The sequence below is a fragment of the Orcinus orca genome, chromosome X, assembly GCF_937001465.1.
Source record: "Orcinus orca chromosome X, mOrcOrc1.1, whole genome shotgun sequence".
Lineage (NCBI taxonomy): Eukaryota > Metazoa > Chordata > Mammalia > Artiodactyla > Delphinidae > Orcinus > Orcinus orca.
The window spans coordinates 94,627,544-94,651,820 of NC_064580.1; the positions used below are offsets into that span (position 1 = coordinate 94,627,544).

Sequence of the window (24,277 nt, forward strand, 5' to 3'; positions counted from 1 at the left end):
AGGGTATGGTCCAGATTTAAGGATATAGAGTACATGTTGCCAATGCAGAAACCCTAGCTGGGCAAGGTTGGGAAGTAGGTGAGGTTAATCTGAAGTGGTATCTTTGGGTCTCTCCTTTCAGTTCCCTTCTTGGCCTTCTGGCATTATTTTCCAGACACCCAGGGTTGTCATGCACCTACTGGCTCAGTGACCCATTTGGATCTGAGTCCCTCAGGCAGGATTCATTGCTCAACCTATCTTTACCCTTGCCACCCTTTCAAAAGGTAGCTGTTCTGTGACCTGTTCTTGTCCAGTGAACATGATCTTTCATCATCCGGTGATGTCATTCAGGTTGATAATAAACTAGCTCTCTTAGGAAAATTTATCTTTTAAGAGGGGACTCTTTAAAAAATTTTTTTTTAATTTTTGGCTGCATTGGGTCTTCGTTGCTGTGCGCGGGCTTTCTCTAAGTTGCAGTGTGCAGGGGCTACTCTTCGTTATGGTGTGCGGGCTTCTCACAGCAGTGGCTTCTCTTGTTGCAGAGCACGGGCTCTAGGCACATGGGCTTCAGCAGTTGTGGCATGTGGGCTCAGTAGTTGTGGCTCGCGGGCTCTAGAGTGCAGGCTCAGTAGTTGTGGTGCACATGCTTAGTTGCTCCACGGCATGTGGGATCTTCCCGGACCAGGGATCGAACCCGTGTGCCCTGCATCGGCAGGCGGATTCTTAACCACTGCACCACCAGGGAAGTCCCTAAGAGGGGACTCTTGAAGACAGATAATTCTTTAATCCAACGATACTAAAAATGGTGGAATTTCAAGCACTGGAACAATCCAGAGGGGAGATATTCCTGAAGAAAGAAGCTTTCTCAGCCCCTCTCAAATCAAACCATGTGGGTTACCATCTAACTACTCCACCTACTTATAAGGCCACTCTGGGTCAGTGCAACTTTTATCCCAGTCTCCTTAATTTTCTATTAGTACATCCATAATATACCATATATTTATGTTTGTGATGAATCCTGAGACTGTATAAAATACAGAATCATAACAAAATTGTGTTCACTAAATTTTACTTGGGCAGGAAAATGGACTCCTATGTTCAAGAGATTTCCAATAAGGGAACAAAAGAAAGTTTTTTTTTCCTGCTTATTCATCAGTGGATCAGAAGATAAGTAATGGAATAGGTCATTACCCAAATATTCTGATAGCTTAAGCTTCGACCAAATTGTTTCAGCTTAATTCTCATTCAGATAAGGTACCACCTGATTTATTTTGCTACAGGTAGTTAAAAGTTAAGTGGGTAGTGTAAGGCCAACTGGCCCGAGGCAGGGGAACACAATCAGATTCACAGGTTGCATCAGAACGAAATTCTCCGGACCACCCAGTTCCAGAAACTGCCCTGGAGACATTCCGGACCACCCAGTTCCAGGAACTGACCTGGGGACTTTGAAACCAGCCCAGCCTTCCCACCTTTCGAGGGGCAGGACTAACGGTCCCCCAGGATACCCGAAAAGACCACCAAATAAGGAATACCCTGCGCCCTCCCAGATTCACCACACCCCTTTCCCTTCTTCCCCTATAAAATCTTGCCCAACCCTCGCCCGGGCGCGACTTCTCTGGCCCCCTTTCTCTCGGACCAGTGAACCTCGCCCGGGAGTGCTCCCTAATAAAGCTCACTTGAAGCATTCCTCTGTTTCGTGGTGCCGTTTGTTTTTTTTTCTTTCTTTTATTTTTTTTTATTTTTTTTTCATTTTAACATCTTTATTGGAGTATAATTGCTTTACAATGGTATGTTAGTTTCAGCTTCACAACAAAATGAATCAGTTATATATATACATATGTTCCCATATCTCTTCCCGCTTGCATCTCCCTCCCTCCCACCCTCCCTATCCCACCCCTCCAGGCGGTCACAAAGCACCGAGCTGATCTCCCTGTGCTATGCGGCTGCTTCCCACTAGCTATCTACCTTACGTTTGGTAGTGTACATATGTCCATGCCTCTTTATCGCTTTGTCACCGTTTACCCTTCCCCCTCCCCATAGCCTCAAGTCCATTCTCTAGTAAGTCTGTGTCTTTATTCCTGTTTCACCCCTAGGTTTTTCATGACATTTTTTTTTCTTAAATTCCATATATATGTGTTAGCATACGGTATTTGGCTCTCTCTTTCTGACTTACTTCACTCTGTACGACAGACTCTAGGTCTATCCAGCTCATTACAAATAGCTCAATTTCGTTTCTTTTTATGGCTGAGTAATATTCCAGATGTGCCACATCTTCTTTATCCATTCATCCGATGATGGACACTTAGGTTGTTTCCATCTCTGCGCTATTGTAAATAGAGCTGCAATGAACATTTTGGTACATGACTCTTTTTGAATTATGGTTTTCTCAGGGTATATGCCCAGTAGTGGGATTGCTGGGTCATATGGTAGTTCTGTTTGTAGTTTTTTAAGGAACCTCCAAACTGTTCTCCACAGTGGCTGTATCAATTTACATTCCCACCAACAGTGTAAGAGGGTTCCCTTTTCTCCACACCCTCTCCAGCATTTATTGTTTCTAGATTTTTTGATGATGGCCATTCTGACTGGTGTGAGATGATATCTCATTGTAGTTTTGATTTGCATTTCTCTAATGATTAGTGATGTTGAGCATTCTTTCATGTGTTTGTTGGCACTCTGTATATCTTCTTTGGAGAAAGGTGCCGTTTGTTAAGATCCGACCTTACATTTGGTGCCGAAACCTGGGAGGGGTACCAAGCCCCGCGGGTTACCGCGCGGGCCGCTCCTCCCCTCCCCCAGGAGACAACCAGGGAACCTCTACTCATCCACACGATCCGGCAGAAAACGGGGTAAGCCCCCCTCCCTTGTTCCCTCCGACCCTCAGAGTCCCTGCCCACTGGACTCCCTGTCCTTAATCGCGGCCGCGTCAGGGATCCCTCCGTCCTCTCTCCGGGCCTCGGGCAACTGTGGAGACGTCCCAATCGCCTGACTGCTCTCCGACCCGTCGGGCCTCGGGTGATTGTGGAGACGTCCCCATCGCCTGACCGCCCTCCGACCTGCCGTGAATTGGAGACTGCGACCAGGGACGCCTCTCTCCCTCTCCATTCACTCAGGGACAGACTGGGGGTCATGGGAACCTCACAATCGAAACCAGATCCTAAGACGCCCCTGGGGTGTCTCCTAGCCAATTTTACAGCCCTCGGGTTCTCCCAAGATCTCCGTCGCCGACGGCTTATTTTCTATTCCACTGTGGCCTGGCCACAATATCCTCTAGACAATCAATCCAAATGGCCTCCTGAAGGGACTTTCGATTTTAACATCCTCCGTGATCTAGATAATTACTGCCGCAGGACGGGCAAATGGTCCGAGGTCCCCTATGTTCAGGCCTTCTGGTATTTGCGCTCCCGCCCTTCCCTCTGCGTCGATTGTTCCACTTCCCAGATCCTTCTTGCCAAACAGACATCTCCTACATTCAAGCCCTTAATTTCCTTTGACGATGACCCCTCTCCACTAGCCGACCCATCCGAATCTCTCGCCTCTCCCCCCTCCAGAGCTCCTCTCCAACTTCCACCCTACCCTGAGGCGGTCCCTCCTCCTCCCGAACCCTCTCCGTCCTCTCCAACCAGTCCCCCGCCTCCCTCGACGGTTTCTCCTCCCACGCCCCTTGCTTCGCCAATTCGTGCACATACACGCTCTCACGACTCCCAAGATTCAAACCTCCTCTGCCCTCTGAGGGAGGTAGCAGGAGCGCAAGGATTAGTTAGAGTTCATGTTCCCTTTTCTCTCCAAGATCTCTCTCAAATAGAAAAGCGATTAGGCTCCTTTTCTGCCAACTCTTCCCTCTACATCAAAGAATTTCGCTCTCTCTCTCAAGCTTACGATCTAACCTGGCACGATATCTTTGTGATCCTATCTTCTACTCTGACCCCTGACGAGAGGGAAAGAATTCAAACTGCTGCCCGAAACCATGCAGATCAGGTTCACCTTACCGACAACTCCATGCCTGTCGGAGCGACTGCCGTGCCTGGCACCGATCCAGGCTGGACTTATCAGGATGGCCAAGATGGCCACCGTAACGCGACCTCATGATCCAATGCCTCCTGGCTGGCATGCAGGCCGCCGCTCATAAGGTAGTCAATTCTGAAAAACTAAAAGAGAGAACCCAAGAACCTAACGAAAATCCAGCTATCTTTCTCAATCGCCTTACGGAGGCCTTAACTCTCTACGCCCGGCTGGACCCCGACACCCCAGCAGGGGCAGCGGTCCTAGCCACCCATTTTATCACCCAATCAGCCCCGGACATCCGAAAGAAATTAAAACGGGCAGAAGACGGCCCTCAAACCCCTATTCGAGGTCTGGTAAAGATGGCCTTTAAAGTCTACAATGGCCATGAGGATTTGGCAGAATCTAGCCGACAGGCTCGGATGCACCAGAAGGTGGCCCTCCAAACCCAAGCTCTTGTAGCCGCCCTAAGGCCGGCCATCTCCCATGGATCACAGCATCCACGGGGTCCGCAAAAGGCAACCCCGCCGGGGGCCTGCTTCAAATGCGGAAAAGAAGGCCACTGGACTCGCCAATGTCCCAATCCCCGACCTCCTTCTAAGCCCTGTCCCAGCTGCGGGCTAACGGGCCACTGGAAGAGTGACTGCCCTACGACTGGCCCTCCCTCAGCGGCTCCACGCGGGGGGCAGGCCGACCCTGCGGCATTGCCACTCGAACTGCTGGGATCGGCTGACGACTGACGGCGCCCGGACTCGAAGACCCCCATCACCCTCGCCGAGCCCAGGGTAACGCTACAGGGAGCGGGTAAGTCCATCTCATTTCTGGTGGACACGGGGGCTACCTATTCGGTCCTGCCTACTTATTCCGGGCCAGTTTCTCCTTCCCAGATCTCGGTCATGGGTATCGATGGCAAACCATCCTTCCCACTCCAGACCGGTCCACTCCCATGTCATATCGAAGGACTCCCTTTTACTCATTCCTTCTTAGTCATACCATCCTGCCCAGTTCCCTTGCTAGGCCGAGATGTCCTTTTCCACTTAGGGGCCTCCCTCCAGCTGGTCAGACTTGACCCTAAGGTCCCCTCCTCCCAACTCCTGCTTCCTCTTCTCGGCCTGTCTCTAGAACCCTCCCCCTCCTATCCCCCTCTTCCAATCACACCGAACCCAATCAATCCCCAAGTCTGGGATACTTCTAAGCCCATAATAGCAACACACCATTCCCCCGTTCTCATCCGCCTAAAGGACCCCTCCAAATTTCCATCAAGGCCCCAATTTCCCATCTCTGAGACTCACCTTAGGGGCCTACAACCTATTATCACCAGACTCCTAAACCAGGGACTCCTTATCCCCACTGACTCTCCCTGCAACACCCCCATCCTGCCTGTCCGCAAGGCCTCTGGGGATTATCGCCTGGTCCAGGACCTCCGAATAATCAATGAAGCCATAGTTCCTCTCCACCCAGTAGTACCAAACCCATACACCTTGCTCTCCCATATCCCCCCATCCACAACCCACTTTACGGTTCTGGATCTCAAAGATGCCTTTTTCACTATCCCCCTACATCCCGACTCCTATTTCCTCTTCGTCTTTACCTGGACGGAGCCGGATACTCATACTTCCAGTCAGCTCACCTGGACAGTTCTTCCCCAGGGCTTCCGCGACAGTCCTCACCTCTTCGGTCAGGTGCTGGCACGGGACCTCACTTCCTGCTCCCTTACCCCCAGCACACTCCTTCAATATGTAGATGACCTCCTCCTTTGTAGCCCGTCTCTCAGCCTCTCAAGACAACACACTGCAGATCTCCTCAATTACCTTGGCTCTCGAGGTTATCGGGTCTCCCCAGCCAAGGCTCAGTTATCTGTATCTTCCGTAACCTACCTGGGGCTCCACCTTACCCCTACCACAAAAGGTCTAACAGCCGACCGCACCTGGATTATCCGTGAACTCCAGCCTCCGGAAACAGCGGAACAAATTCTCTCCTTTTTGGGCCTTATAGGATTTTTCCGACACTGGATCCCTAACTTTGCTCTCCTCGCTAAACCCTTATATCTAGCCGCTAAAGAACCCCCTCAAGGACCCCTCACCTCTCCTTCCGCCGTTCGACAGGCCTTTCTCACCCTCCGTAACGCTCTGATATCTTCTCCTCCCCTTTCTCCAAACCGACCTTTTCACCTTTTTGTGGATGAACGGGCCGGAATAGCCACTGGACTCCTTGCCCAGCCTGTAGGGCCTTCCTACCGCCCCGTGGCTTACCTCTCCAAACAGCTAGACCCAACCATGCGGGGATGGCAACCACGCCTTCGGGCCCTAGCAGTGGCAGCCGAACTGACCAAACAAACACTCAAACTGACTCTGGCCCACCCACTAACCGTGTTTTCCTCCCACCGGCTGGTCGACCTCCTAGGCCACAAGTCTCTCTCCCTCCTGGGCCCCTCCCGCATCCAGGCGTTCCACCTACTATTCATTGAAAACCCAGCTATTTCTCTTGATCTCTCCCCTCGCCTGAACCCGGCTTCCCTCCTGCCTATCTCTGGCACTGGGGGTTTTCCATCCCATTCCTGCCCTCATGTCATAGAAGCCTTCAAACCACCAAGAGAGAGACTCTTTGACACCCCTCTTTCAAATCCGGACCGCAATCTCTTTGTCGACGGTAGTTCGATACTCGGTCCTGACGGGCGCTGACGGGCAGCCTACGCGGTGGTAACTATCTCAACTATTATCGAGGTTAACAGCCTCCCAGGAGGAACGACCTCCCAAAAGGCTGAACTAATCGCACTTACACGAGCCCTTAATCTTTCCAAAGACCAAAGGGTTAACGTCTACACAGACTCTAAATATGCCTTTCTCATTGCACACAGCCACTCAGCACTATGGAGGGAACGTGGATTTCTGACCACTGAGGGATTCCCAGTGGTCAACGCTTCCCTCATTGCAAAACTCCTGGAGGCCCTCCAGCTTCCTAAAGAAGGAGCAATTATCCATTGCAGGGGTCATCAACTCCCATCCAACCCAATAGCACAAGGTAACTCGAAGGCCGATTCCGTGGCCCGAGAGCTTACAAAAGGGGGATCCTCCAGCTCCACTCCTATTTTTTACCAGTCCTGCCCAACCCACATATACCCGGCACGAGGAAGCTGCCTTACTATCAAAAGGGGGACACAAAGACAACAAAGGATGGATTTTTATAGACAACAAAATTGCCCTACCTCTGGCCCAAGCAGCCAGCCTCCTATCAGACATCCATAAATCCTTACACATTGGTCCAAAAGCAATGTTCCGTGTTTTGGACCCCCTCTTTCATCTGCCAGGACTTAGAGAGGCCATCTCAAAGACTCACATGGCCTGCCAAACCTGCGCATCCGTCTCCCCACAAGGAGGCCTACGGCCCCGAATTCCTGCACACCAGGTGCGTGGACATCAGCCTGGTGAAGACTGGCAGATCGACTTTACCCATATGCCCCGCTGCAAACGCTTCCGATATCTGCTCACTCTCATTGACACCCTTTCAGGTTGGATCGAGGCCTATCCAACAATTCGAGAAATGGCAGACACAGTCGCTGCCATCCTGCTTCAACACATCATCCCCCGATTTGGTCTGCCGGTCTCCATTCAGTCGGATAACGGACCCGCCTTTGTCTCTCAGGTGGTTCAACAGGTATCAGAGGCTCTCCAGATCACCTGGAAACTCCACATCCCCTACCACCCCCAATCATCCGGTAAGGTTGAACGCGCCAATGGGATCTTAAAAGACCACCTCACCAAACTGTCCCTTGAGGTCCGTGTCTCATGGCCCGACCTGCTTCCTCTAGCCCTTACCCGAATCCGAGCCTCACCTCAGACTCCTACTGGCCTCAGTCCATTTGAACTACTTTACGGCCGCCCTTTCCTCCTTCACGACCTACCAACCCAGAGTCCACCCCTAACCTCCTACCTTCCCTACCTCTCCCTGCTTCGCCATCTTCTCCGCGAACACGCTGACCGTCATCTACCGACAGTGACTGTCTCTGAAACTTCCTCTCTCCCTCTACGACCTGGCGATAGCGTCCTCCTCAAAGAATTACACCCTCAATCTCAAGCCACGGTGGACAGGCCCCCGTACGGTGATCCTCACCACTCCCACGGCAGCTAAACTCTTGGGACACCCTTCCTGGTACCATGTTTCCCGCCTTAAAATGGCCCCAACTCCAGAGACTTGGACGGCCCTACCGCTGGGTCCCACGAGACTATGGCTTGTCCGTCACCCTGTCTCTCCTCCTGCTGCTCCTCCTGCCACCCAGGACTCACCAGATGTCCCTATGGCGCTTCCATGTCCACGGGACATGGCAAGCTAAAGGTCGGACCCACACCCGAGTCCTGGGCACGGGAGACTGCCAACCAGATAGGTGCCAGGCCTTGGTAACAGTCCAGATCCCCATCTCTAACATAGAAGGTGTTCCCTTGGGATGGTCCACCCCCGCTGTCTGCTTCACTTACGATCAGACCCGAGATTACTGTCAATGGTGGAATGAGACCTATGGGGGGTGCCCCTATCACTCATGTAACATCCATGTGGCAAAACTAGATACCAGGAGCTCGCTCCGACAATCCCACCTGCTCACCAGAAATGGCAAGGGTCAATTATTCATCAACATCAAAGATCCCTGGGACACAAGATGGGTAAAAGGGGTACAAGGAAAAATCCACCGATGGGCAACTGATGCCTACCCCGTGGGCTCTATCAGGGTCTTTCGCTCATATATCAGTTTGATTCCCAAAGTTATCCAACAGTTGAGCGAACAAGCCACTGCCATCCAGGGAACAGAACGAGCCCTAAGACACCAACTACCTCACCCCGAACACAAAGAGGATCCTTTTTCTTGGTTGACCCTTGTCCGTCAAGCAGTACAGATACTCAACCACACAGGAACAGGTAACATCTCTGACTGCTTTCTATGTGCCTCGCCTGGCCGGCCGCCCTTGGCTGCTGTCCCGCTCGACCAGCCCTTCAATTCTACTTCCCACACCTCCCTAACACATAGTGTTTCAACATCCTGCGACTTAGAACATAAACTCCAGCTAGCCATTGAAGCCTCCGCCGGCTCCATCTCCTCTCTCCAGCGCCAAATCACCTCCATAGCCCAAGTCGCTCTCCAGAATCGACGAGCCCTGGATCTCCTGACGGCCGACAAAGGAGGTACCTGCCTCTTCCTACAGGAGGAATGCTGCTATTACATCAATGAAACAGGACTCGTCGAAGACAACGTAAAAGCCCTCCATCGCTTAAGAGAAGAACTCCAACGCAAACACCAACAGTCCGCCTCGCCTCCCCAATTCCCGATTGGTGGCGATCCACCCTCTATACCTGGCTAACACCAATCTTAGGCCCCTTAATTCTCATCTGTATCTTGCTCATGTTTGCTCCCTGTTTTCTTAGGTTCCTTCGCAGGCGCATGGAGGAAGTCTCTCGGGTGGCCACAAACCAAATGCTCCTCGGTCCTTAACACCTTGCTTCCTACAGAACCCCCCCACTGGTCTCCCCTAAGCCTCGGACCTCTGGTCGCCCGACTCCCCTTTCGACGCCCCCATTCAGCATGAAGTAGCCAGAGATCAGAACGCCGCCCCATTACACCAAAGATGTCGGGATGTAAGGCCAACTGGCCCGAGGCAGGGGAACACAATCAGATTCACAGGTTGCATCAGAACGAAATTCTCCGGACCACCCAGTTCCAGGAACTGACCTGGGGACTTTGAAACCAGCCCAGCCTTCCCGCCTTTCGAGGGGCGGGACTAACGGTCCCCCAGGATACCCGAAAAGACCACCAAATAAGGAATACCCTGTGCCCTCCCAGATTCACCACACCCCTTTCCCTTATTCCCCTATAAAATCTTGCCCAACCCTCGCCCGGGCGCGACTTCTCTGGCCCCCTTTCTCTCGGACCAGTGAACCTCGCCCGGGAGCGCTCCCTAGTAAGAGCTCACTTGAAGCTTTCCTCTGTTTCGTGGTGCCGTTTGTTAAGATCTGACCTTACAGGTAGTCCCAACGAAATTCGAAACCAGCCTTGGCTTCTTAACCATTCACTTCTCACCACCCAAAAAGACTTCCAGGAACTTCTGTCACCTCTTTGTTTCAGCATTTAGCAACTAGGATATGCTAAAGTCAATGGAACAGCTTTTGGGCTGTCTGTCGGTCCTTATTCTCCCCAAATTCATCTGTGTATTCAGTCACCCACTGGACACTTACTGAATGGGTACTATGGACCAGATACTGTGGCTGACGATACAATGGTGAGCAGAATCAGAGCTAGCTCTTGTCTTCATGTAATATACAGCTTTTCTAACTATGACAAGTTCTTGCACGTCATTATCAACAGTAGTGTGCTGACTGAAGGGAAGGCTGGAATTTGTACGGCACTGTGGAGGGCCTCCAAATAATAGTGATCTATGATAAAAAAAAAAGGAGTAAAACATAGTAATTCTTGATCAACAACCAAGAAATTATGCATTTGAGATCTCCCATGTCCTTTAGAGTACCAAGTGAACTTTCCCCGCAATATTGTATACTGAGAAGTTAATATTTGCAGCTTTTACACTGGCCTGTAACTCAGGTTTGATGAACTTTCAGTAAGAAGAACTAGAAAGGAGCTTTGAGATCAATAGTACTTGAACTTTTTCAATCTCAGTGCACCTGAGGGTAGTAACGCACACAATGGCCCACTCCTGACAATGATGGGGTGGAAGTGGGAGATGATGCAGAATTATACTCTTGGTGGGGGAGACAGGAAGGGGTAAGTGTAGTTTAAAAAGCTGGGTCATTCCTATAGAACCCCACCCAATCTCCAGAGGAGAATCCCTGAGTGAAGTGAGGTAAAATGATCTGCCTAAGATTTTACAAAGTCAATACTAGATCCCAAGTTCTCTGATTCCCAGTGTAATGCTCCTTCAACTGCACCAAACTACTAATTTCAATGAAACAAACCCAAGTTTTAGTAATAAAAGGTGGTTTTACAACCTTTAACCTGTAAAACAGGTTAGAGGGTCTCATAAAATGTTCAAACCAATCAATGAAGACTCAATCCCACTTGTCTTTGAAGCTTTGGTCTAAAAACAAAAAACTCGGAGATGATAATGAAGGTTCTGGGAAACCAGAAAACAAACAAACAAAAAATCCCCCAAACCCACGAATTTAAAAAAAAGCACAGGGTTTGGTCGGTGGGGTGTTACAACTAATGGGTTATTATCAAAATACCACAGTACCTTCCATTTGGCCCACTGTTTTTGAGTAGAGGCAGAAAGAAAATGGATCAGGATCCAGGAAAGCTAGATTTTAGTGTTGGCTGTAGTGCTAGTTGTCAGTGTCTGCTCATCTGTAAAATGGAGATGATTTCTATCGTCTTAATGCCTGCAATGGAGAATGGATATAAACATTTATAAAGTGTGGTACTCTACTTTTGTAGAACCCAGGTCTACTGATAATTGATTCAGCATTCTTTTTTCTCTCAACCAGGGATCCTTAACCTTTTGGGAAGTCACAGATCCCTTTGAGAATCTGATGAAAGTTACTGAACCCTCTTCCCAGAAAAATGAACATAAAAATTTCTGCATTCAATTTTAGGCAGTCAATAGAACTGTGAAGCTAGAGTCATACACCCAAAGGAAAGCTCCCACACTATATCAAACTTGCTAACAGAAGGTTTTGGGGGTTTGATAGTGTAAAAGGATATGGCAACAGAAAGTAGAAGACGCTGCCATGTAATGAACTCAGTGTAGTTGGTATAGTTAAACTGGGAAATCAAAACACTGGGGTCATACAGTTAAGCTGTTAAGTCAAAGATTACAAAGTAAAATGCAGAATTATCTTGAATCTCACTCATAGAACCTCACTGAAACTGTGGATTCCCTCCAATAGATAGTTGAGAATGTAATTTTTTCCACTCTTCTATTTACCTGTTTCTTCCATCTTATATTCTCAGTTAAGCTCTACAATTAAAATTGTCATCTTTCCTGAGTTCATCTTGAAAGTAACTGTAAAACCTGCTGAACTTGAATCAGCTTCATCTCTATTGGGTTTCCTACAGGGAACAGGTAACAATCTGATCAATATCCGAGGCCATCAATATCCTTAGTTTACACAAATCAATGATTGAAATATTAAGCCACTTCATTTAAAATGCCAACAGCCTACAAATTACCTGAGGCCTGGTTCCATCTGTATTATAAAGAACTAAGATGAATTTTCTTTTGCATTCACAAAGCCTATTACCTCAGACAATAAAACTCAGTACTTATGAATACCTTCAGCCCTAACAGGCCCTATTAGCTATAACTTTACTCTTTGATCATGCTAAAAAGCATTAGAAACAAATTATTTCCCCTGTCATTAGTTCTATCCCTGGCATTCAATAAACAAAGTTTAGTTCCATAAGAATATGCTTCCCTGATTAATAATCGTAAAGCTCAGCACTCAAAATACTTATGTAAAAGGGTCTGAATATCAACAACACGGTTTGCGTTTGCAAAACTCATTTTAGATACTGGTCATTAAGTCTCTGACCCCAAATTAATTGAAGTTTGTGGACTCACTTGGATTACTTATTTCAAGCAATATTTGCAGCATGAAGTTCAAATTAAAAAATAATTTGAAGAGTCACCTGCAGTTCATTAGATTTTATGACTAGTAATCATTTAAAATGTTTCCCTAAATTGAGATCAAGTTTACACTTATTAATTTTCTTTTGCTCCACATTTAATTAGCAATTCAGAAGATTACTATTTTTAAAGATTTTAGCTGCAGGTCAAGCTTCACTGATTTTATTGACTTCAGAGCTACCCAGAAATTGTCTTTATAAAGAAATTGTCTTTATAAAGGATTTAAAGGCTTAAGTGGGTGTCTGATTTGCAAAAAGAATTGGGAGATTCTCTCAACATTTTATTTTTTTAGTTTCTGAAATACAAATAAAAACACATTTTTGTTACACATCATAACAAGCTTGACATTCTTTTCAATACAGGATGACTTAATATAGGTACTTTAAAACTTCCTTTATAAAAACAATAAACTTGGGCTTCCCTGGTGGCGCAGTGGTTGAGTCTGCCTGCCGATGCAGGGGACACAGGTTCGTGCCCCGGTCCGGGAAGATCCCACATGCTGCGAAGCAGCTGGGCCCGTGTGCCACGGCCGCTGAGCCTGCGCGTCCGGAGCCTGTGCTCCGCAACGGGAGAGGCCACAACAGTGAGAGGCCTGTGTAAAACAATACACTTTATTTTGGAGGGAAATAGCTCATCATTAAAAACATACATTGGTACACAGGCTATTATTTTTCATTATTTTAGTGTTTATGAATGCCAAACTTGGATAGCGTGCCTGCCCTCTGAACTGAAAATTTCATCCTCACAATATGTAAGTATTCCTCCTATAACAAAAACAAATTAAACCATACTGTTGGAAAAAACAGAAATATTTGGCATAGGCCTCTGAGTGGGCTTGAAAAACGAGTTACGATGTGTTTCAACTGTATGGAAGAACATTCTAGAATCCACCTAGAAACATTTGGCAAAACAATTGGCCTGGTGCTATTGGGGTTGTTCTGCCTCAGAGGGGGATAAAGGGTGCATGGCAGGGTGCTGAAGACTCACAACAGCCACAGAATCACTGACTCAAAGTTAACCAAGATTCAATACAGAATAATATACAACAATAGAACAATCTCAATTATTATTATTGTTATTCAATGCCTGGAAAGCAAGTTGTAAGCTAAGAAAAAAATACCTCAGCAGGAACAATAGTCAACATGTTTATAATACTTGGAAGATGAAACAACTTCATAATTCATAGATGACATCTTGTGCACATTAGTTTCTAGGACAGTAGGGGACAACCACAAAACATACAAAGTAAGAGTAAATCCAAGCTGCTTAACTTTCCACCATTCTCTTGAGTATTAAACCCAGACCACCTTTGGCCACTTGCAGGGGTGTCTTTTCTTCTTTATTCTCAATGTAAATACTTGCTCCGTGGGACACCAGCAGTTTTGCTACTTCCACTCTCTCCTCATCACAGGCTAAGTGTCTGAAATCAAGGACCACAAAGATGGATTAATCATTTGCAATTCTATGTAAAGGTTAGGATTTCCTGACAGGTAGTCTAAACTGCATATTATTAGGTAGTGTAATATCGGAAAGTTACTTAATCTGGAAAGGAAAATCGATTTTCATGGGGAAGACTGTTTATAAGTTAAAATTCATTGGAATAGTCTTATAATACCAGATCATAAATCACAATTCTGGTCCTACTACAACAGAAGTGATGTAAATGCCGGCCTAAGGAATAATGTCCTTATTTTATGAAGATTAGTGGTTTACACCAAACACATGCAATAATTCCAGGCTAGAACTTAGAAAAACCTCCATACACAACCTGCTAACAGCAATTTGTGTGGTTTAAATTTTGGAAAAGCAGTTTAAAAAATTTTATATTATCTGATTGTTACAGACACCTTGTAAGTTAGCAAGGTACTATTATCACCATTTTACAGTTGAAATTGTGACAGAGGTTAGTCTTTGCCTATGATGACATGGCTGAGCAGTAAGTGAGGGGGAAACCTTGTCAGGCACTTAACAGTTTACCAGGTAGGGTATTAGACCCTAACATGTTATTTTATTTAACCTTCACAACAATCTAGTGAGGAAGGAATTATTATCCTCACATTACAGATAAGGAAATTAGACTCAGGAAAGTTAAGTAACTTCTCTGAGTTACTTAATACAAGTATTTAATATAGTTGTTTAAGTGGCTGAGTTTGGATTGGGTAAACAGCATGTAGCTATTCCTTAATCGTAGGCTCTGCTCAGGACCCGATACTGCCTGACTCCTAAATTTCCTCCAGGCCACCCTGCCTTTCTTATTTGGAGAAAAGGGATAGAATATGCATGTTTTTCTAGACAGAGTCGCTCAGAACTACAGAAAAAAAATTGTAAAACTAAGAGTTAAGAAAACAATACTTAAAAAAAAATTGAATCCTACTTTGGACTAAAAAGAAGACTCACAGAATTTCTGGTTCAAAAAAGTCACCATTCGATAAGGAAGAATAGTGGCCAAGTACTGTAGAAAAAATATCAAGGTAGAGGATAGCTTCAGGTCAAGCATAAATCAATTCCAGATGGATTTGAGTTAAATGAAAAACAATAACCAAACCAAACCAATGCAATGTTTTAAAAAAATATATAATAAAATACAGGTGAATAGTTAACTAATTTCAGGGTGAGGAAGCACTTTCTAGTTATGAGGGAAGATTAATAGGTTTGACTGTATAGAGTTGAAATCTTCGGTTATTTCAAAAAAATCATAAACAAAATGAAAAGACAAACTGGGAAAAATATTTTCAACATGGCAGAAGGTTAATATTTGTACTATGTCAAGTCAAGGGTACATAAAAAAATCAGTAAAAATAAATTAATTCTCCAAAAGGAAACAGAGAAAGGGACACAAAATGTTATAATTTAGAGAAGGAATATAATTAGTCATAGCCATTAAAAAATGTTTAACTTCATTGATAATAAAAAATGTAAATTACAACTCTGAAATACCATTTTTCCTATAAGACAAGGATATTTTTGGTGTTGGTGAGGGGGTAATAGGCACGCTCACACTGCTATTGGGAGGGTACAATGATACAACTCCTCTGGAAGCAATCTCGGAATATACAGCAATTGTCTTAAACTATGTGTATCTGTTGACCCAGCAATTCTACTTCTAACTTCTATACTAAGATAATAATCAGCAGTATGGCCAATGATTTTTGTATAAAGTTGGTCAATGTAGCATTATTTATAATAATGGAAAACTCAAAAAAGCTTAAATATACAGTAATAGAGGAATCATTAAATTATGCCTTATCCATAAAATGGCGTTGTGGATAGCCATTCAAAAACGGTTTAGAAATATTTATTCACATTGGAAAATGCTCACAATATACTATGAGGTGAGAAGAACAAGATATAAAACTATATACACAGTATCGTCCCAATTTTACAATAAAAAAAGCATATGTAAAGTATGTACATTTGCATATAAAAGACAAGGAGGAAATACATTAAAATGTTATCAGTGGTTATTTCTGGGTGGCAAAATGATAGGCATTTTGAATTTTTATCTTTATACTTTTGTGTACTTTCAAATTTTTTTTGCCATAAACATGTATTACATTTATAAGCAGACTAAAAAAAGAAATGATGTGTAAGAATTAGTGCAAGAGGGCTGATGTCAGGTAGAATACAAATGACTGCTACTTGTCACTTACAGAGGAGTGTTACCCTCAGTGTCTTGGATGTTTGTGGAAGCTTTGTAGTACAGAAGAATATGAATCATCTTCAAGTTACCCTTGGCTGCTGCCCGGTGCATTGCTGTAGCCTCATAATGGTCCTTAGCATCTGGATTAGCCCCGCCTTCCAGTAACATGACAGCAATCTGGGAAGATGGAGAAGAAAACAATGCAGGGATCTATTTGTGTTTGCGTACAGGTTTAGAACTCAAAAGAAGTAGCCTAGGAATGGAACCCTACCTCATGCCTGTTTTTGGAAGCTGCATAATGTAGGGGAGTACAGCCATTTTGATTGACAGCATTCACTTGAGCACCTTTTCCCAGAAGAGCTTTTACAATCTCATCCCGGCCAGCGGAAGCAGCAATATGAAGAGGAGACCAACCTGCCTGTAAAAGAGGTGGGCAGAACAAAAACCAGGGAGAAAAGGCACAGGGATTAATGCTAACATTTAGGCAGGGTTTACAGAGCTGTGTGTAAATGGTTTAAAAAAATAATATTCTTTCTCTTTCCCTCATTAAGCACTGCAGGATATTTAGAGACCAGATATATAGAAGAAAAGAAAAGCACCCATAATCCCACAACATGGAAATAATACATAAGTCTAATTCTAATGTGTTTTAAGATTGGGATCAAGGATACCCCAATAGGATATCAAGTTCCGTGAGGTGCATTTTCCACAATGTCCACTTATCATTACGTTGTGAAAATTTTTCTATGTCATTCTTTGGAATCATCACTTTATTGGTTGCATATTATTATCGTTATCATTATTTTTTTTTTTTGGCCACGCCGGGCGGCTTGCGGGATCTTAGTTCCCTGACCAGGGATTGAACGTGTGCCCTCAGCAGCAAAAGCGCGGAGTCCCAACCAGTGGACCACCAGGGAATCCCCTGGTTGCGTATTATTTTATTACGTGTATATATATGCTGTATTCAACTGTTCCTCCATTAAACTGTTTTTACTTTTTTGCCATTATCAATATTATTTCATTGAGCATCCTCGAAAAGGAATCTGCCTACAAAAACATTTCCATCCTTATTCTTCACAAGTCTTATCCTAATATAACCAATACCATTACACCAAATCTTTATATAACAAAAAAAGATATCTAGGCCCTCATTATTCAGGCAATATTCACCAAAAACAATTTCTAACATAATAAAAAGGATTTGTAGTCTCTTAGGGATCATCATAATAAGACTTGATCTGCATGTTTACCTTAAATTACAGGCTATGGGTGGCAAAATGAACATTCTGAAATAATGCAACCACCAGTCCTGTATTTGGTCACTGGGGCCATGCTGTAACTTCCTAGTCATAAAGGTTAAAATTTGTTTGTGAGCTTAATACTCGGGCTTTAGTAAACACCAGTCTGGAGTCTAAAGATAACTGGGAATTTATCAACTCTGCCTAGTACTCACATCATCTTTATCATTCACTGGCACTCCAAGTTGCAGCAAGAATTCAACAATTTCTGTATGTCCGGCTGAGCATGCCCAATGCAAGGCAGTTCTGCTGTCCTACACGGGAAGCAGAGAAGCAATAAGACCAACATTCTTGAAGAAAAATAGAAGCACTAAGGCAAGAAAGCAGAAACAAAAATTAATATTGGAGCCAGCAAACCTACGGTTTGGGAACAAGAAATGGAGAGCACTGGATCCTCAGGTAGGTAACCTTAAACCATATTACTTACATAAGAGAGACCAAGGTTTTAGTAACATGAGGAGAATACATTGATGAAAATAGGTAATTCTGGGCAGACTAGAGCCATGAAAGCAATAGAGCAAAAAACTGATTTCAGTGCTTTGGCAGAAATACAGCTTTGGCTATTTCCATTATGTACGTACTTTTATGTCAGGCGCTGTGCTAAGAGTTTTACGTGCATCATCTCCTGTAATCCCCATGATCCTATACAGTGGATATTATCCCCATTTTACAGACTCCTCAGGGTGAGCAACTTGTTAAGGTCGCACAGCTAGTAAATCGTGAAGTTGGGACACAAACCCGTCAGCTCTGAATTTTCTAGATGCTCTGGGAAGAACAAATGTATCTTGTGGGAAAGAAATATTCATGAAACTAGTTGAGATTATAACCATTTAAAAAACATACCAGGGCTTCCCTGGTGGTGCAGTGGTTGAGAGTCCGCCTGCTGATGCAGGGGACACGGGTTCGTGCCCCGGTCCGGGAAGATCCCACATGCCGCGGAGCGGCTGGGCCCGTGAGCCATGGCCGCTGAGCCTGCGCGTCCGGAGCCTGTGCTCCGCAACGGGAGAGGCCACAACAGTGAGAGGCCCGTGTACCGCAAAAACAAACAAAAAACATACCACACACAGAATTAGAGAGCAACGTTACTTTAAAAAAATAATAAGCTAGGAGTTAGTCATGTTTCTCAAAGGGAATCTCTCTCTCTATTTTTTTTGCAGTGACTGCTATATTTCTTAGCCCTATGTAAAAGAAAATGGTATTTTAAACTTTATTACAAAAATTTCAAACTCATATAAAAATACAGGGAACGTAATATAATCCATATGCCTATCACCTACATCTTATAACTATTTTTCCATACTTGCCTCATCTGTTTTTCTCCTTGATGAGATTTTTAAAAACAAATCTTAAATATTATCTTTCATACCTAAATATCTGAGTATCTAAAAAATACTTTACTACATAGCTATTACACTGATTAAAATTAACACTAACTCCTTTGTAACATCAAATACCCAGATTTCCCCAACTGTCCCCCAAATGCCTTTTTGCACTTGGCTTGTTTCAATCAGGATCCATACAAGCTCCATAAGTTGCAAATGTTTGTTATGTTTCTTAAGTCTTTTGATCTTGAATAGTTTCTCCCTTTTTCATGCCATTGACTTGATGAAGAATGGTTAGAAGTATTATTAAATCTTAATATTGTTAAATTAAATCTAAAGTATTAAATATCACCAGAGCAAAATGAAGGTAAACTAGACAAAGGCATTTTCAGGTTGAGCAATAAAGAAAAGTTCCAGAAAAAAAAGTCTCTGAACTTCTAATTCTCTTCCCAAACACACAAAATGGAGATTTGTAATTATGTGACACTGTCTTGCTAGTGCTGAGCACGGTGCCTGTCAAATAGGAGGCAATCTATAAATGTATGATGGCTTACTGAGGGCACCGTGAATCTTTCTAGAAACTCAGGGTGAAAGCATGAGGGTCTTTTGAGCAGGAGGGCAGAAAGAAACACTTCCCAAGGTCCACTCACTTTTGTTCTGCCTTTGCCTAGAATGCCCCTTCATCCCCCAGGGAAATCCCACTCATCCTTCAAGATACAGCCAATCTTCCCTCCTTTGCAAAGCCTCTTCAGTTACGACGACATTCGGCTTTTCTAAGCGAGATTAAATCAGGTTCTTCCATATGTTCTGAAAGCCCCACGTCAACTTCTCTCCCGAGTATTTACCACAATTTATAATCGGACATATGATTTGGGATTATTTTATTAACGTCTGATCCTTCTATTCGACAGTATCCTCAGCTCCCAGCTGAGGCGTTCAGTTACACGTGTTCCGTTGAATAGTCACTAATAAAAGCAAACAAACCCACTTCCAAAAACCAAAAACTTCCCTTCTCACGGATGTCTCAAAGATTGGGCATTTCTGAGAAACGCGCAAACGTTCTAGAAATATCCAAAATACAGCGACTAAGTACTGGGCCAAAAAACAACACTGGCGGTTTGTGGGGCTAGCTCCGGCCGCCCGGTCCCGAGTCCTGAGGTGACCCTGGGGTAAGGATGGGGCGGCGGGGGCGGGGATCTGGCCCTCTCGGAACCGGCCTCCCCATGGGTTGGGCTGGGCCGGGCAGCCACGTTGGCCTCCGCCGCTGCCGCCGCCGCCGCCAGCGGAGAGGCCCCAAGCGTTGCTTTACCTGGTCAGTCCTAGTGGCCAGGGATTTATCGGCCAGGATCCTCTCCTTCAACTCCTCCAGCTTCCCGCTGTAGGCCAGGTTGCAGACCATTAGGTTAGACACACACCCCTCCATTTCGCTTTCCCAGGATCTCGGTGAAGCCTGACCAAAGACCGCCTCACGTCGCCAGCTCCGACTGCCAATCAAAACAGGCATTAGAGCTCCCCCAGTGACCAATCGCGCTCGTTCCTTTGCTTCTTTTCCCATCGCAGGGCGCCTCTGGGAGTTGCAGTTTGAGCGCAGTTCCGGGCGGGGAGGAGCCTTTGCCGCTGTCTCCGTCTCTGCCGTTAGCAGCGCGGAACTACGAGTCCCGGGGTCCCTTGCGGCCGCCGTAGTCAAGTGGCCGGTGGAATTGGCCCAGGATGACAGCTGGAGAATGGAGTCAGGTACGGGGAGCGGCTTCGTGTAGAACCGGGGTGGGTGGTCGCTGTTGGGGCATTGAGTCGGTGACGCGAAGTGGGTGCGGGGTCATGGCAAGAGAGTTATGGGAGCCAGAAAGTCCTGTCCCACGGGGGCCCTGACCTGCAGTGGTAAGCGGAAGGGAAAACGGTAGCAGCTGAGTACTACCTCCTGAGCTCGAACCAGTGCCTGTGGCCATCCTCCCCCGCCGCCAAAGGAATGGAAAGAACTAGGGGTTAATTATTCTTACGTTCCGACGGAGTGGCATTAGGGCAGAATTCTGCCACAACAGTGATAGCATATGACACCGTAGTAAGGTGATGTGCCAGGGTGATGCCAAAGGCAGGGTGTGATGCCATAGGACCCACTTGATATCTAAGAGATCTCGGGGAGTCCATGGCGTGGTGACATCACAACTTGATGAGGGTCATCTTGACACTGTGGCATGGTGTTGGCTCTTTAATATCACGATAATAACGGTGACATCGAAGTTTTGCTACAACTATTAAGCTAATAGTGTTTCTATTTATAGGATTCCTAAATAGTGCCATAGCAGAAGAGATGCAAGGCTTATCCTTTATAGGGCATATCCAGGCTGGCATCATACCAAAACCAGGTAACGATAAGAATACACTCAAGAAAGAAACTGACCATGTTTATATTTACCCTGTTATGGTGTAGAACAGAGCTTGGCAACCTTTCCGTAAAGAGCCACATAGTAAATATTTTAGGCTTTGGGGGCCAAAAGGCAAAATCGAGGATAATTTGTAGGTACTTATATGACAAGGGAGAAAACAAATTTCAACAAATATTTATTGATGAAATTCAAGGTATAGTAATAATAATTGAGCATTTTTTTGTAATATGAGACTACTAATGAGAATAATGGAATTCTTTTGGGGGGGATAACATTTTGTTTATTTGGGGCTAATAGTGTTCCCTATCATCAAAATCATTTCAAATGTTCATCTGTTAATACTGATCTGTAATGAGATTTTACCCATTTCATCTTTGTAAATGTCTTTTCACACAGATAGGTATGAATCCACAAACATATTCTTGTTATTTTTTATTTAAATACATTTTAAATTTCAGAATAGCTTTAGATTTATGGAAAAGTTGCAAAGATAATGCAGAATTCCTGTGTACCCCTCACCCAGTTTCCCCTACTCTTCCTTTCCTATTTTTAACAGCTTTATTGGGATATAGTTTTCATATCATAAAATTCACCCATTTTAAGTATAGTTAAATATTTTTAGTAACTTTACTGAATGGTGCAACCATAATCATAATCAGTTTCAGAACACTTTCATTTCCCCCCAAAGATCCCTCATGCTCATTTATTTACAGTTAATCCTCGTTCCCACTCCCAGCCCCAGGTAACCACTGATCTACTTTGTCTCTATAAATTTGCCTATTCTGGGCATTTCATCTAAATTAAATCAAATAAGAAGTGGTCTTTTGTGCCTGGCTTCTTTCACTTAGCATAATATTTTTTGAGGTTCATCCATATTGTAGCATGTACCAGTACTTCATTAATTTTTATTGCCAAATAGTATTCCATTATGTGGCTATAAAACATTTTGTCTGTCTACTCGCTACACGTGTAGGTTGTTTCCAGTTTTTGGCTATTATGAATAATGCTGCTAAGGACATTAGCGTGCGAGTCTTTGTGTGGACAGGTGTTTTGGTTTCTCTTTGGTAGGAACCTAAGGGTGGAATGACTGCATGATATGGCAAATTTATCTTTAACTTTATAAGAAACTATAAAACTATTTTCCAAAGCGGCAGCACTGTTTTGCATTGCCACTAGTAATGTATGAGGGTTTCTGTTTCTCCACGTCCTTGCCAACATTTGTTATTGTCTTTTTGATATAGCCATTCTGAATGGAAGTGAAATTATATCTTATTGTAGTTATAATTTGTACGTCCTTAGTGACTAATGATGATGAGCGCCTTTTCATTTACTTACTAACCATTCATACATCTTTTCCATTTTTAAATTGAGTTATTATCTTTATTGTCTTTTTATTATTGAGTTGTAAGAATTATTTATATATTCTGGATACAAGTCCCTGTAGATATGATATGTGTATATTTTCTCCCACTCTGTTGCTCGTCTTTTCATTTTCTTAATGATGTCTTTTGAAGTGCAAAAGTTTTAAGTTTTGACAAGATCTAATTTATTGGGTTTTTTTCTTTTATGGGTCATGCTTTTGGTGTTGTACACTTTTAAAAATTGTACAATTTAATGTTATTAGTATTTTAGAATTGTGTTACCATCACCACACTCTTATTTGAAACATTTCCATTACCCCAGAAAGAAACCTCATGCCTGTTTTCACTCTCTCCCCATTTCCACTCCCAGGCCTAGGCAACTACTAATTTATTTTTTGTCTCTATGGATTTTCATTTTGGGGGATTTTATATAAATAGAATCATACAGTATGTAATCTTTTGTGTCTGGCTTCTTTCACTTAGTATAAGGTTTTTGAAATTTATCCAAATTTTAGTTTATATCAATACTTCATTCATTTTAATGGCTGAGTAATATTCCATTGTTTGGCTATACCATATTTCACTTATCTGTTCATGAGTTCGTTGGTTTCTGCCTTTTGGTTATTATGAATAATGCCGTCATAAACATTCATGTACACGTTTCTGTGCAGACGTGTGTTTTCATTTCTCTTAGCACGTATCTAGGAGGGGAATTGCTGGGCCATATGGTAGCTCTATGTTTAACTTTGTGAGGAACTGCCAGACTTTACCAAAGTGGCTGCACCATTTCCCTTCCCACCAGCAATGTAGGAGGGTTAGAATTTCTCCACATCTTTACCAACACTTGTTAATGTCTTTTTTATTATAGCCATTCTAGTGAGTGCAAAGTGGTATCTCACTGTGATTTTGTTGTTTTGACCTGTGACAGCATGGGATGCATATAAAGCATGTTGACATTACTTATGATTCAAACAATGTTAGCTGTTGAAATGACTTTCCTGCAGTGTAAATTTCACATATAAGTGCTGTTTTGCCTTGTAATTTTAAGTGGAATTAATTAAGAAACATTATCAAGTCTGGAGCAAAAGCTAATTTCCAGGGCCATTCGGTGTTTGGTAGTAGTGGTTGAAGGCAGTTCTTCCAACAGTTAAAAAATGTAAAAATCATTCCTACCTTCCTTACCATAAGAAAAACACATAGTGGATCTAATTTGGCCTGCCAGATGTAGTTTGCTGATGGCTGGTGTGTAAAAGTGTCCTGTATTTGGCAGGTGTTCAATAAATATTTATCCAGTTGATTACAGAGGTACAGTAGGCCTGTTGTGTGGTATTCACACAGGATTGGGTATAGTAACATTTCACCATAATAATACATCAAGAAATTGGATTTGATTGTCAGAATCAGCTGGAAAAACAACTCCAAGTGCCTCTCCTACTGAGTGACTTGTTTGGGTAATCTTCCTTTATAGACTGTGTGTTGTGCTTTTATTTTATTTGATATGACAGGATGGTTAACTTTCAATTCTGAGTCCCTTAAGGCCAAGGGTAAGGTATTCTTTGACTCTTTGAAAGCTTTCAAAGGTGTCTTCCCTTTTGTCACTGTCCTCAAGTATGGAGGAACAATGTGGTTACTGTTTATCAAGAAGAGTCAAAGGGGGGCCCTGTTAGGGA

At 44.2% G+C, this 24,277-nt stretch overlaps 2 protein-coding genes across 6 annotated transcripts in view; one reads left to right on the forward strand and one right to left on the reverse strand.

Annotated features, from left to right (window-relative positions):
• Positions 1-12,869: 12,869 nt before the first annotated feature.
• On the reverse strand, positions 12,870-20,338 carry PSMD10 (proteasome 26S subunit, non-ATPase 10). Of its 2 annotated transcripts, none has more exons than XM_004281518.3 (5): positions 20,172-20,338; positions 17,696-17,794; positions 16,514-16,660; positions 16,253-16,419; positions 12,870-14,022 (listed from the first exon to the last, which is right to left on the reverse strand). In XM_004281518.3, exons 1-5 carry the CDS (start codon positions 20,283-20,285, stop codon positions 13,869-13,871), a joined length of 681 nt encoding a protein of 226 aa, XP_004281566.1. In that variant the 5' UTR covers positions 20,286-20,338; the 3' UTR covers positions 12,870-13,868. The 2 variants fall into 2 exon arrangements, with proteins under 2 accessions (XP_004281566.1, XP_004281567.1); XM_004281519.3 differs by having other exon boundaries at positions 16,332-16,419; positions 20,172-20,337.
• The window catches only part of ATG4A (autophagy related 4A cysteine peptidase), a 66,074-nt gene continuing 59,586 nt past the window's right edge, over positions 17,790-24,277 (forward strand). For 2 of the 4 annotated variants that reach the window (XM_033408868.1, XM_033408869.1), the window contains exons 1-3: positions 17,790-17,939; positions 20,423-20,596; positions 21,142-21,225. In XM_033408868.1, the coding sequence (XP_033264759.1) occupies positions 17,918-17,939; positions 20,423-20,596; positions 21,142-21,225 (280 nt within the window). In that variant the 5' untranslated portion in view covers positions 17,790-17,917. The remainder of the gene's footprint in view (positions 17,940-20,422; positions 20,597-21,141; positions 21,226-24,277) is intronic. The other 2 variants (XM_004281521.3, XM_033408870.1) reach the window with 2 other exon arrangements.

Bases quoted from the DNA above. Each gene is read 5' to 3' on its own strand.
- PSMD10 (XM_004281518.3), bottom strand. From the start codon at position 20,285: ATGGAGGGGTGTGTGTCTAACCTAATGGTCTGCAACCTGGCCTACAGC. The intron at 17,795-20,171 runs GTAAAGCAACGC...CTTCCCGTGTAG, and splicing joins TGGCCACTAGGACTGACCAG to GACAGCAGAACTGCCTTGCA. The intron at 16,661-17,695 runs GTGAGTACTAGG...CCTCTTTTACAG, and splicing joins CAGTGAATGATAAAGATGAT to GCAGGTTGGTCTCCTCTTCA.